The 14807-nt window shown below is 38.4% G+C and overlaps 1 protein-coding gene across 2 annotated transcripts in view; it reads right to left on the reverse strand.

Moving 5' to 3' along the window:
- The window catches only part of LOC134677097 (dihydrofolate reductase), a 262050-nt gene extending 251390 nt beyond the window's left edge, over nucleotides 1-10660 (reverse strand). For both annotated transcript variants that reach the window (XM_063535550.1, XM_063535549.1), the window contains exons 1-2: nucleotides 10355-10660; nucleotides 9203-9374 (exon numbers count right to left, since the gene is read on the reverse strand). In XM_063535550.1, the coding sequence (XP_063391620.1) occupies nucleotides 9203-9374; nucleotides 10355-10440 (258 nt within the window). In that variant the 5' untranslated portion in view covers nucleotides 10441-10660. The remainder of the gene's footprint in view (nucleotides 1-9202; nucleotides 9375-10354) is intronic.
- Nucleotides 10661-14807: the final 4147 nt, after the last annotated feature.

Raw genomic sequence — 14807 nt, forward strand, 5'->3', positions numbered from 1 at the left:
TAAAAATTTGTTTACTAATTGTACGTTATTTATTGGCATATGTACTTCCAAGATCTTTTGTTTTTTGTTTGATAAATCTTTAACGCTAATGTCGTCTTTGAACCATTTATATACTAATATTTGTTTTGGTTTTAAATCTATAGCTTCATTTAATATTGGGATACCTTCGTGTTCCCTGTTAGAGATGGAATGAGCTGTAGCTCCGTCGTCTGAATCAGAGATTTCTACCACTTCCATTTCTGGTTCTGATTCTGGTCTACTTAACTCTGCAATTTGATCCGTTAGTGACTGTACGTACTTCTGTAACTTATTTTCTTTTTCATCTACATTAACTACCATTGATTCATTGTCGTCGTTTGTCATATTTAGTCTTATACGAGACATTGCGTCTGCGTTTGTATTCTGGTTCCCTTTTTTATAATATATCTCAAAATCATATTCCTGTAACCTTAAACGCCATCTTGTAAGTTTACTATTGGGTTCCTTAAGGGAGTACAGCCAAGCGAGTGGACGATGGTCTGTATAAATGAAAAATTTATTGCCATACAGGTACGGTCTAAAATGCTTAACTCCTTCTAAAACAGCAAATAGTTCTTTCTCAATTGTACTATATCTTACTTGAGTGTCACTTAAAGTTTTACTAAAATAGGCAACTGGCTTATCTGACCCTATTGGTCCTTGTGATAGAACCGCTCCTATCGCGTAATTTGACGCATCTGTAGTCAAGATAAAAGGTTTTTTAAAATCTGGAAACTGTAATAATGGTGCATTGGTTAAAATTTTCTTGCAAAGTTCGAAACTTTCTTTATACTCATCATCTAAAATTACCTTTCTTCCTTTCTTCAGACATGCTGTCATGGGTCTAGTTATTTTTGCAAAATCTTTTATAAACTTTCTATAGTAACCTATCAAACCTAAGAAGCTTTTAATATCACTCGTGGTTTTAGGTATGGGATAATTAAGAACTGCTTTTATCTTATCGTCATTTGGTTTTAGCCCTTCGCTCGTTATGGTATGTCCAAGGTAGAGGACTTCCTTTCTGAGGAAATGGGACTTATCTAGCTGTACTTTAAGATTAGTTTCCCTGAATCTATCGAATACAGCCTTAAGTTTTTGGACGTGATCTTGTAGACTTTTAGAAAATATTATTACGTCGTCAAGGTATACCAGACAGTGTATTCCTTGTAGACCTCTTAGGACGTTGTCCATTGCTCTCTGAAAGGTTGCAGGTGCTGTCTTAAGTCCAAACGGCATACGATTAAATTCATAGTGCCCGAATCCGGTGCTGAAACCGGTTTTAGGTTTATCAGCATCATCGACTTCTATTTGATGGTATCCACTGGCCAGGTCTAGTGTTGTGAAGTATGTGCTTTTACCCAACATATCGAATAAGTCGTTTATGTTTGGTAGAGGGTATTTATCGTCGACTGTGATGTCGTTAAGACGTCTATAGTCGATCACCATACGCCACTTTTGCTGACCTGACATGTCCATCTTCTTTGGGACTAAATGGACTGGAGCACTCCAAGGAGAATGTGACTCCTGAATGACGTTGTCCTTCAGCATTTTATCTACCTGCTTTTTTATTTCTTGTGCTTGAACAGGAGGCATCCTATGTGCCCTAATAAAAACAGGATCCTCATTTGTAGTACGGATCTTATGTTTAACTTGATTAGTGAATGATAACGGAATGTGTTCACAATAAAATATATCTTTATATTCCTCACATAACTGACTGATCGCCTTTCTTTCTTCTTCATTCAAGTCATCCAATCTCAATTTGGAGAGATTTTCAGACAACAACCTATCATTTGAAGTTGTGTCCGCGGTGAAATTTACGTTAACAAATGTTTCGCTCGGATATGGTTCTACTTTAAACGGGGCTGTGACTACTAAAGTCATGCCTTTTGATGTGCAATTTTGAATGACGGTGGATGCGTATCCATTCACACATTTTACCAGCGCGGCGGGCATTCTTATCCCTTCCGAGAGCTGTTGAAATTCTAAAATCGCATCTCCATTTAATAACGTTACTGGTAACTTAACTCTACACTCACTGCGAGGAGGCAATTCAAAAGTCTCCTTAATAGGCGGAGTATACAGCATTGGTATCTGCGTTGAATCCGTCTCCAGCATGCGAGTTTTGTAATTAACGCTTGCAGGTAACTGATCCAATAAATCGCTACCTATTAAGCCGTCATACCTATCATCAACGTCGTACACATAAAACTTATGACGTTCTTCACTTTTAAAAATTTTGGGTAATTGAATATAAATGACCGTGTCATGTGTACTGCGGCCGTGGGTACTTACTACTTCAAAAATTTCTTGGTGCTTAAAATTACTAAAATATTTTTCAACTAATTCCGGTTTCATAAATGACCTTTCGCTTCCTGTATCAATCATAAAGAGAGCCTGCAATTCAGGAACTGCAATATGAGGAAGTTTTAATTTTCGGCTATAATTTAATACTATTCTAGTCCTCTGTTCGAGGCCGCAAGGAAAAAATTTCTGACTTCGGTGCTTGGACCCGGGGTTGGTTCGAAACTCGGCTCAAGATATGTTGGTTCGTAACACGGCTCAAGATATATTGGTTCCGCGTCATTATTTTCTATGTAATTAACACGTCTTGAACTGGCTGTCCTCATAGTAACATCAGTATTATTACCCGACGTCATATTACGGGCCGGCACGTTTTGATTTTGCGCCGTGTAAGACTGTGGTGAATAACCTGCGTGTTGCTGACTTTGCGTTTGCGATGTTACTGGTTGCCATTGATTACGCATATTAGATGAATTATTAGTAAAATTATTTTGTGGTCTATTATTATTTCTAATCTGCTGTGAACCGTTAAACGAATTTAAATTACTTTGTGGCCTCTGGCTAAAGTTATGTCTAGGGGGGTTAAAATTATTGTTAAGAGTTCTATCTTGAGGCTCGGTATTATGCGAATAATTATAACCATTATGATTCTGTCTAACATTACCTTGATTTTGTCTATTATTTACTGGACTCCTAAAAGGGTTTTTCATGTTATAAACGGCGTTGAAATTTTCTTCTTCTAGAACGGTTTTCAATGCACCCTCTAGTGTGCTGACATTTCTTAAACGGATCATTTTAACTAAATATTGTGGTAAATTATAAAGAAAAACATCGAAGGAAGTATTAGTATAGATTTCCTGTTTCGCGGTTCGTATTGTGGCATCTTCAATGGTTTCTGCGACCTTAGCTAACAAAATGCTTCTAAACTGTTGAACTCTGTGACAGAAATCTAAGTAACTTTCGCCTTTATTTATTTTCAAGGCTTGCATTTCTAATAGCAGGCATTTCTCTGTCCTGGGATCCCCAAAATGTTCCTTTAGCAATGTTTTAAGTACGTCCCAAGTACGAATGTTGTTCCTTTCTCCGACTAAGACGGCTGCGGGACCCGCGAGTCTACTAGTTAATACATGAAATAAATATTCGTTTTGTTCGGCACTTCCTCTAAATTTATTTATGACATATTCACATTTATTAATATACACCGCCAGTTCCCTAACTTCCCCTCGGAAAATCGGGATCATCTTAATTACATTCTCAGGAACTAAAGTAAGGCCTTCCATTTTAAATGCAAATAAAATTTAAACACGCTAAAATAAACTGATTGCAAAATACCGAAGTAGGTCAATTGAACGTGGACTTTAACACCTTCGCTGACGTTGTAAATAAATGTTGTTACGGTTTTGTTTTATTCTTAATAATACGAATACCTAATATTCTAAAATAATATCGTTATTTTGTTTTGTTATCCTTAATAACGCGAAGATATCCTAAATTGGGAATGATATTATGGCGTTTTTTATCCTTAATATACAATACCTAATATTTTAAACTACTAGCGTTATTGTGGCGTTTTATTATCCTTAATAACGCGAATATTATTGTTAACTAGGAATGTTATTTTGGCGTTTAATTATCCTTAATAACACAAAAAAATTAACCTAATAGTGTTATTACGGCGTTTTCTAATCCTTAATAACACATATATTTAAAACAAGTAAGGATACGTATAAAAGGAACAGAAAGGATGATGAAAAAGATTGACTCACATTCCTCCCGGCAGCTTTCACGACACCTTACAGATGGTCTGGAATACTCAGGATTGCTTCCGGTCGGCTGGAGATGGACAGCTTCCTGGAACAGCTAGGTTGACTGGTTTCTTCTGCGGCAGGTCCTCTTGATATTTCTTAATAAATTTATTTGTTCGGCTACCCGTTGAAACGTAGAAACGTACGTAGTCCGGCACGGTACTTTCGCGATATTTGATCGGCTTCTGAACGTGTCAGGAAAACGACGGGTATCCTGTCCTCAGCGCCAATTAAGATAATGACAAGGACTTTAGTTTAAAAAAATATATTTATTTAAACTGACAGAGTAACCACTTAGCTTACAATCAAGATTATTCTAACTTAAAATGACTTAAGAGCTAGTATTTATAATTAAATAATGCAATTCAGCATTGACGCATGTTCCAGTTACGCAATGCTGAATCTTCTAATTAGCTTTCGCTGACAAAATATATATTAGGGGTGCTGGCACCCTTAACTCGCACGTAGGGTTCCGTACCATAATGCAAAAAAAAAAATGCAAATAAAACGGTCACCCATCCACGTAGTGACCACGCCCGACGTTGCTTAACTTTGGTCATAAATCACGTTTGTTGTATGGGAGCCCCACTTAAATCTTTCTTTTATTCTGTTTTTAGTATTTGTTGTTATATCAACAACAGAAATACATCATCTGTGAAAATTTCAACTGTCTAGCTATCACGGTTCGTGAGATACAGCCTGGTGACAGACAGACGGACGGACGGACAGCGAAGTCTTAGTAATAGGGTCCCGTTTTACCCTTTGGGTACGGAACCCTAAAAAAGGTTTGAGAAAACCTACTTAAAACCTCATCTGAATAGGGAATATTACACAAAACTCTGCGCAGAGGGTGTCACTAGTACAAACACAGGCTCTACCGCAAAAGTCGAATAGAAAGTTCGGTGTCTGCCTCTCTATCACTCTTGCCTATTCGATCGATAGAGCGGCAGATACCGAAATTTCGATTTTCGCGTTTCGCGGTAGGCGTTACCTGTACTGCCTTGATGCATCAATGTCATAGTGAAAACTTGTCAAAAAACTGTTTAAGGCCAAGTATATATAAGTTACTCGATGGTTTACTATGTGCACTCTGGCGGCAGAACGTTGCAGTAATACTCCCTATTGGTTAACCTGTTTAGAGCTATGATGACACAGACATACCCACTTAGCTGTCAAATTCTAAGTTGGTCATTGTAATAAGTATTTTATTTAGGTACCTACACATACTTATTTTATAGGATTTTTGTTATATTTAATTTAATATTTTCCAGAAAACATATTAAGGTTATCATCAAATGATAAATGAAACCACAATGATGGTTTTGTTGTATTTAACCACACTGATAATGATGACTGAAGATAGATAAAAAAATAATAGGGTATTTTCGTACTAGTCAAATAAGTTACTTTTTTAAAACCGTCAAAACTATTTACTAATATGGAATTTATATGAAACATTAGATCGTGACGTCACGGTCAACTCACCTACTTTTTAGGGTTCCGTACCCAAAGGGTAAAACGGGACCCTATTACCAAGACTTCGCTGTCCGTCCGTCCGTCCGTCCGTCTGTCACCAGGCTGTATCTCACGAACCGTGATAGCTAGACAGTTGAAATTTTCACAGATGATGTATTTCTGTTGCCGCTATAACAACAAATACTAAAAACAGAATAAAATAAAGATTTAAATGGGGCTCCCATACAACAAACGTGATTTTTGACCAAAGTTAAGCAACGTCGGGAGTGGTCAGTACTTGGATGGGTGACCATTTTTTTTTTTGTTTTTTTTTTGCATTATGGTACGGAACCCTTCGTGCGCGAGTCCGACTCGCACTTGCCCGGTTTTTATATCTCTATCTGATTTATTAAATAGAACTTGTGTTTAAAAATAACTCCTATCTGTGTTTTTCTAATATCTGGTGCTTTATTTCATGCATGGTGTAAAATAATTTATTTTAAATACAGTATAACACCTATTGTGTTGTGTTGTCGATAAGGTTGATTTCAAATTGAAGCTATATGGAAATAGCACCATATTGACAATCAACAATAAGTACCCTTTTGGTTGGAAATGGCACAATTGGTTATGTACAAACTCTTCTATATGAATTTTTGTACATTGCAGAGTCCTTTCTACCAACTTTTTCAATAATTCATGGGTAATTGTGTAAGATTTTATAATAAACTTCCAAACCATATTACTGAATTATCTATTAATAAATTTAAGAATTATGTAAAGCGTAAACTTATTTCTAAAGCTTATTATACCACACAAGACTACATGAATGATAATACAACGTGGGATTAATTGTTATTAGAAATGATTATTTATTTATTAGGTATATTCCGATGTAATACTATCTACTTCTTTTGTTACTTATGCCACAGAATAAATAATAGTACTAGGTACAGAAGACTCACTCTCTAACAAAACGCGTATGTCACGATCAGCACAGATATGACCGCTAGGTGGCGACAGCGCCACGCGCGGCTTATGGCAAACCCCAAAATTGGGGTCGAACGGATGTACTTTTAACTACCTGTAGCAAAGCGGCGAAATCGCGGAGTGAGCCACGCCTGCTTATGCTTTTTTTTGACATTTAGATTTTATTCTAGAAATTCTAGACTAGTATTTTTTATACAATTTTTTTAATGTTTGACGATCCTTTTGTGAAATTCTTAGTGTTAAATTTGATATGTATAATAATCCAATTTTATTATGGAATAATATTAACATCAATAAATTGCTCTGATAATTAGATTAAGATTAATTACGATTCATAAGAGCTTGTTGCTAGATTTTGAATGACATGTTTTGGTTTTAAAATGATAAATGATTTTAATGGTTCAAATTAGACGTGTGCGCCGCGCCGGCGCGCCGCCGCCGCCGGGCTTTTTGACCACGCCGCCGCCGCCGATAAATGATCGGCGTGAAATCGGCGTGACCTTGAGTGTTGTTAATTAGCTATTCTATTTTGGTTTTTGAATTACAATATAGATTTTTTTTAGGGATGTACCGACTAGTCGCCGACTAGTCGGGAAAGCCGACTATCCGGCCACATTTGTAGTCGGCGATTAGTCGGCGACTAGTCGGCAAAAGTGGCCGATTAGTCGGCACTTTATTAGTGAAAGAAAAACAGAAAAAAAATCAATATTTACCATATGTTTTATGTTTATTTTACTAAAATACCTATTCAGGGTGCATATATTATCTACGAAAACCTTTGTTCATATAATTGAACGTTTGATCGTTATCGTATGTTGGTGGACTGATGTTTTCCTCTACAGGTCGATCTCAACTGATTCTCGTGTAACTTCATGTGCTAGTTCGATAATATTTTTTTTAATAGAGTTTTTGTTTTTATTTTAATGGTAGAGTCATAAGGAACTATTAATGTTATTGCAAAATTTATAGACTTAGTCAGGACACGTTGCTCGTAAAGACGCTGACCACAGGGGATAGGTTCTTAACAGGCGACTACGTACGGGGAAAAGAGCCTTGGAAATACCTCCTACAAACTGTACTGACGGTATGCTCAGAATCACAAAGTAAAAGAATTAAAGACAGAAATTGAACAAAGATTCTTGTGATAGGTCTTTGAACCTTTTAGCGAAGTAGAACACCTTTTAGCCAAGCTAAATTTAAATTATGATGAATAGCGCAACCAAAGGAGCAAAACTATTGTTTTTCACCTGAACTTATACGAAACTAATGATCTGGCCGACTAGCCGACTAGTCGGCCGACTAATCGGCCATTCGAGCGCCGATTAGTCGGCTAGTCGGCCAAATCAATAGTCGGTACATCACTAATTTTTTTGTATTATTTATGTTACAGTTGTCAAATATACATCAATCATTATTTAAATGAACCTAAATAGCCAGTTGCAGAAACTATTAGACACACCAATTAAAGTAACTGAGTAACCCTAAGTAGTCGTCAACTGTTAACGAACGAAAGAAGACTGCTGCTAGTGCTGCTTATACCTTGGACAGCTAGAAGAACAAACTTCTCCATTCTGTAAGAGCTCTATATCGCCACTCATCTATTCCAAACATGCCATGGGTGAGCCCTTAGCTTCTTCGGATATATTATCCAACGCATGATGTGGAGAAACACATTAATTTAAGCCGAATGAATGGCAAACGTGCTCGAGATGGAACATGTGTGAGATGGTCGAACGCTATGAAGAGGTCGGCTTGCAGCAGTCTGCACCGTGCAGTCCATACGGCTTATGACTGCAAGAAATGGAGACAAATTAGATGTGGTCGCGAGCCTCGGCAATGAGAAAACGAGAAAGAAGATACGTCTCAGTGAGCCTGGTGCTTGTACGACAAGAAAACCATTAAAAAGAAGCCACAGCAGTGTACTATGTCTAGCAAATGTCAAGGATATATGAAGTTCTGTTTTGTTAAAGTAAAAAGTACGTCATTTTAATAGGATAAGCCATGGAAAGCTTGAGAAAACGGAGAGTTACAGATTGGATCGAAGGTCATTGGGAGCAGAAAACCTCTTAATGAAAGCCAGTTACTAGGGAAACCAAGTTATTATATACCTATCCTATATTCATTAGCAAACCTTATTTTACTCACAGCATATTCAAACTATACGTAGTTCATTGACCAGGAACCTGCATTGATCAAATTTTCAAGAAAAACAACAAATTAATGATTTTTCTTAAGAAACTTGAAAGTCAAGGTCACGCCGATTTCACGCCGAAAACACGCCGCCGCCGCCGATTTAGTGGCAAACGCCGCCGCCGATCATTTTTTAATCGGCGCACACGTCTAGTTCAAATTGTAAATTGTAAAAGCCTTTAATATTTCTGGGTAACAAAACTTAATGTTAGGTTTTAATTTCTTTTATCTATGTTGTAAGTTACTCCAGAACCCTCATAAGAGGTATAGGCCTCTTCCAGACTATATAAAGATTGTTGTTGTTTAAATTTTTTTTGTTTGGTCTGGTATTTCTTGGTTTCTGGAAGGTTGTGATCATTTTTGATTGATATGATTCAAATAACAAATAAATATTTTACTTAATTACAAAACAAAAATAATAAAAGATATAATAACTATACCTTATTCTTCAGATTGTCAACATGCCGAGTCATGACTATGTTCACCCTCTTGGACAACGGTCTATACTTGTCCGGTATACAGTCCCAAGTGATTCTGCCCATTATTACTGCATTTACTTGGTCGGGAGATGAGACTTTGGTTGTCATCGTTGTGAAGTATGCCATTTCTTTCCTGTGTACAATATTAAACACTACTGTGAATAAAAGTTAAACATGTTAATTAATTCACCACAGCAATCAGTGTATTCCCCATTTGTCCCTGCTCCACGTGACGATGCCATACAAGAGGTGAAGACAAATGGGAATGATTTAGAAAACACCTAAACCCATCTGTGCCTGGCAGGGACAAATAGGAATACACCCCCATTTTGGCCGGAGATGCTTTGGCTGTCATTTTCTGTACAAAACAGTGTGCCAATTTCTGCGGGGGAGGGGCATGTCAAATGTATGGCTATGTAACATACAAATAGCCATGTCAGATAAACATCAGTACATACAAAAGTTTGCACAACTGCGCAAGTTTTTCGGCAGAGGGGTAAGCTCTTAAAAGGGACTCCGGTTATTAAATGCTCTAAGATTTTCAAAATAATGTTTCAATCCCAATGCACCTTAAAGTTATGACACTTATTACAACTACCTACCTAGATTCTAATCTAATACGAAAAGCAAGTCTAATTTTTAACTAATATTCGTAAATATACTATCTAAGTATCTAACACACTATGTCATGTCTGAGAAACCCATGGTGATTGGGTCGTCCGATAAAAATATATATTCATGTTTTTCCAGTTTCAAGTTTTTTATTGTAGGTACCTATGTAAGAATCAGGTTACATTGCAGGTGGAATCTCTTCTTCTTCGTGGTCGTGACCTCATGTCTGAGGGACGTGACTCCTATGGGTTATTCTTCCTACCACTGCTCTCCAGGCCTCCCGATCTTCGGCCATCTGCATTGTTGCCTGGAGCGAAGTCTGGGTAATATTTTGGACCACATCTGACCATCTACTGGGTGCACGCCCTCTACTCCTTCGTCCGTCGACACTCCCGCAGCAATTAATAATATTAATTAATAAATAAATTAATTAATTAATTGTAATTGTATATTCCGCAGGTGGAATATACAATTACATATTTAGTTTAATCGTCTACTTACTTTAATCTCCAAGGCAGGGTTCCGTTTGCTCCAATACCCATGTTTTCACACGCCGCAGCGATCAGGTTAAGTTTTACTTTAGACATTATTGAAAAAGTGATAAACGTCCGAAAACAATATCTTGAACCGTGAGTTTGGAATGTTATTGGTCGACTGGCCTAATTATATTGACTTTAATGAATGCAGCAAGCCGAACTTGCTTTTAACTATCTGAACACATTTGATGTATTTCGTGAAATAGTAATTTTATAACTTTAATCAATATAACGTGCAATGTTACCGCCTCCGGCGGCACAATTTAGCGCTAAAATGTGAGTGACATGACATTGACATTACCACTGACAGTGACTTTTTTTTTTTTTTAATTTATTTCATGACCATGGATACAAGTCCTTCAGTCGTATTCATAAACAACTGACAGTGACATAAAGTGAATGTTACTATAATAAAAGCCATAGAATCCCTCGAAACATTACTATTATAGTTGGTCAAGCAGATCTTGTCAGTAGAAAAAGGCGGCAAATTTGAAAAATGTAGGCGCGAAGGGATATCGTAGATAATTTGAATTTTGCGCCTTTTCCTACTGACAAGATTTGCTTGGCCATCAATACATAACATGTATAACCTATTATTACGCATAGAAGTTAAAAAAAGTACTAGTAGATAGTTAAATAAAAACAAATATTATAAACGTGGCCGCCTTATACAAACCAATTTGTCAGTCAGTAAGAACCAGGAAAACTATACCCATCCTTTTCTTTTGGGTGCTAGTACTAGTGGAAGACAAAGATAGTATGATTCTCTCTGTCTATGATTGAAATGAGACAGTCCTTTCCTTTGACAAACTATTTATGTTATTTTACTGATAACTAAAACTTTAAAACAAAGGAAATGTTTTGTACTGGTAACACGAAAATATGTCATAAATGTCAAAGTGACGTATGCGTTTATATTTACGTAGTCATCGAAAGTTAAATAAAGTTATGTTTATTCGGGCACACGGCACACGTTAGCAAACCAAGTTTCCGTCTGTCCAGTAAGAACACTCTGGGCTATAACCGCGGAAATCGAATTTCGCATATTGCGGGCATTTTTCTCTGTCACTCGAATTACGCCTTCATTGGAGTAAAAGAGAAAGATCCCCGCAATTTGCGAATTTCGGTTTTCGCGGTAGCCCCTCTGAACTGGACTTGCTCGCGGCGAAGTGTTATATTATAACAACGTTAACACGATTGGAAACCAACCAATTCATTCATCTAAGCCGCAAGCTTGGTGACGGTGTGGCCACCCCTTTAGGTAAAGCCCCCTCCAGACTATGCGCGTGAATCGCGGGCGAAGCCGCGAATGCGAGTGTGGAGTCCTGAACGCAGACCTGCGAAATCGACTCCACACTCGCGTTCGCGGCTTCGCCCGCGATTCACGCGCATAGTCTGGAGGGGGCTTAATATAATTTTTAAATTTTTGCTTGCCGCCTATTAAGGCCTTTCCAGGCGAGAACAATTTTTTACCAATCAGAGAAAATTGTTCGATCAAATCAGGTGGTGCGAACGCAAACCCCAATTTGGCCACTTTCAACAATTTTAAATTCATGGTGATATTTGAGCGCTCTAAATTAAAGAAATGCCCCTAAACGCGAATACTAACGTCACAAATTGGTATTCTTACGTCCGCATCCCATTTTATCGGTAATATCGGTCATAATGTGGTCATAATCGGCGGTTGAATTCGGCGAGCCAAATTGGCGTTTGCGTCCGCACGGCCTGGTTTGATCGGACAATTTAAGATTGCCGAAAAATTGTCACCGTCTGGACACTCCTTTAGATACTTGTACATGATTGCCATTTCTTATCGAAAACAATGCATTAGGTACTTAAATCGTAGCGTGCGGCTCAGATCGATCGGGTTTGCAACGTTCGCTTCCGTTGATTTCCAGGGGGACGGCCAATCAGCGGAGGGCAATCTCCTAAAATAACGGTATGCGAAGTAGTTTACAAAGATTAAACATGCTAAAGACAAAACTTAAAGACATAGAAATTATGGATTTCCGAAATGATGATGGATTACTGACCTTCCAACCTTATTGTTTTAAAAGTTTTTGTACCAACCTGTTTCTGTGCCTGTATATCTATGGTTTATAACCATAGATATATAAAGTTGTCCATACTTTAGTAAACTCAAGTTAAACTTGGAAATGGCAAACCTATCGCGCAGAAAAAACGCTAGTCTGTATCCGCCCTTAAGGCAAACTTGTTCCGGACGAGAGCTTATGGCTCCTCTACACGATGCAACCCCTACGTTTTCTGTTCTCTTTGACGGCGCAGCAACTAGTATCATTTCTCTCTCCTCGCTCTTTTAAAAATGCCATTTGTCAAAAAAGGACAACCATACTGTTGACAAGGTGAACTTCAAATCAAGTGTTGCCTTTTTTGATGCATCCAGGCTGTGTATGTGTGCGTAAAAAAGTGTATGTGTGCTCTTTTAGGGATGTGAAAAGTCGATTTTAATCGTGTTATATATCGATAAACGCTACACAGCGGAACGAAATAGCTATTAATTGAAGCTTCAATATCTTCGTTAATTATAAACATAATTGAAATGTTAATGAATAATAAATATATTAGAATATAATAAAATAATTAAATTATTGCGGAACACATATTTTAGCAAGTATTTATGTATTTTAATTATATATCTGAACTTTCCCTTGGTTCCCTGCTGGGGCGTGACGATAAAATTGTGACCTGCTGATAACCATAATAAAGATTAAAAGCGTTTTTGTTCATTTTAGGTATCGTTAAACCTTTGAAGTAAAATTAAAATTGCAAGAAATGTCGATAGTTTATCGATATGACTTTATCGACATGGCTACAGCAAGGTGGTGTTAAATTGTTAATCGTACCACAGAATAAATAATAGTACTACCGTACAGAAAGGAAGCTTCCTACAAAACCGAAGTTTGACAGCGGTTCAGGGTCGAATCATGCTATCCCTTTCTAATATATGACACTATCCCTTTCGGCTATTTAGGGTTGTCAAAATTCAAGTGATTATCTTATCTGTGGTCGTGCACGCAGAAGGTAGTCAAGTGGTGCCAACCCTAATAATTGCTCGGAGCCATGCTGAGCCGAGCGGAGCCGAGTTTGACCGATCTCAGGAGTTTCGCACCCCTGATCGTACGCTTTTTTTTTTTTTTTTTATTATGAATGGGCTTACTCATGGCCACAGACTAGCCGAGGCGTAGACGTGGCCTACGATGGAGCGAGCTCGCCCAGAAGGTGCCTGTTCACTCTTGATTTGAAGGTTGCCGGGTTATAAGAACACGGAAATATAGACGCCGGCAGGGAATTCCATTCTTTGGCAGTGCGCATAAGGAAAGTAGAAGCAAAGCGCTTCGTGCGAATTGGTGGAATATCTACCATGTAAGGATGGAAACCGGCCGTGCGTCTAAAAGTCCGATGGTAGAATGGGGACGGTGGTATAAGCTCGTGTAGCTCTTGGGCACACTCCCCGAAGTGCAGCCTGTAGAATACCGACAGGCTGGCGACTTTCCGCCGATGGGCCAAAGACTGAAGCTTAGCCGTTAGCTTCTTGTCGCCAATCATCCTCCTGGCTCTGCGCTCCACTGAGTCCAAAGCGGCGAGTTGGTATTTAGCTGAGCCATCCCACAGGTGGCTGCAATACTCCATACACGACCGGACTTGAGCTTTGTAAAGTGTTAGAAGCTGTCCAGGTGTGAAGTATCGCTTCACCTTATTTAGGACGCCCAGCTTTCTGGCCGCAGTTTGAGCTTTAGACTCAATGAAGCTGCCGAAGCTGAGGACTGAACTCAGCTCCATGCCGAGGAGTTCCAGACTGTCGGCAATAGGTACAGATGCACCCCGGAAAGAAGGAGTCAGGTCGAATGGACTCCGTTTTGCGGAAAATAGACACGTCTGCGTTTTGGAGGCATTGAACGTGACCAGTGGCCTATTTTATAAAGCTACAAGTTACAATTTACAAGCGGAAGTCTCGTTCTAACACATCGGGTTAGAAAGAGACTTCCGCTTGTAAATTGTAACTTGTAGCTTTATAAAATAGGCCACTGATTGTCATCACCCCACTGGGAAACGAGACTAAGGGTCAAGTTCATTCGCTCAACCATGGCCTCTCTCTGTGAACGTATATCCTCCCTGCTGTCCCCTGCACTAGCCAAATATCTTTCAACAACCGTACTGTCATCTGCATAACCTACAATGCTGGGTTGCAGCATGTCGTTAATGTGGAGCAGGAAAAGGGTTGCGGTTACGCTAAACAAAAGTGGCAACAGCATAGACTTAATAATATATAAAGACGGAGCCTCAGCGAGCTGTCACTGTTGCCACTTTTGTTTAGTGTACGATTAACAATGAGGCCCACGTTGCTGTAGCCATGTCGAGAAAGTCATATCGATAAGCTATCGACATTTCTTGCAATT

This window comes from Cydia fagiglandana, chromosome 25, assembly GCF_963556715.1.
Source record: "Cydia fagiglandana chromosome 25, ilCydFagi1.1, whole genome shotgun sequence".
Lineage (NCBI taxonomy): Eukaryota > Metazoa > Arthropoda > Insecta > Lepidoptera > Tortricidae > Cydia > Cydia fagiglandana.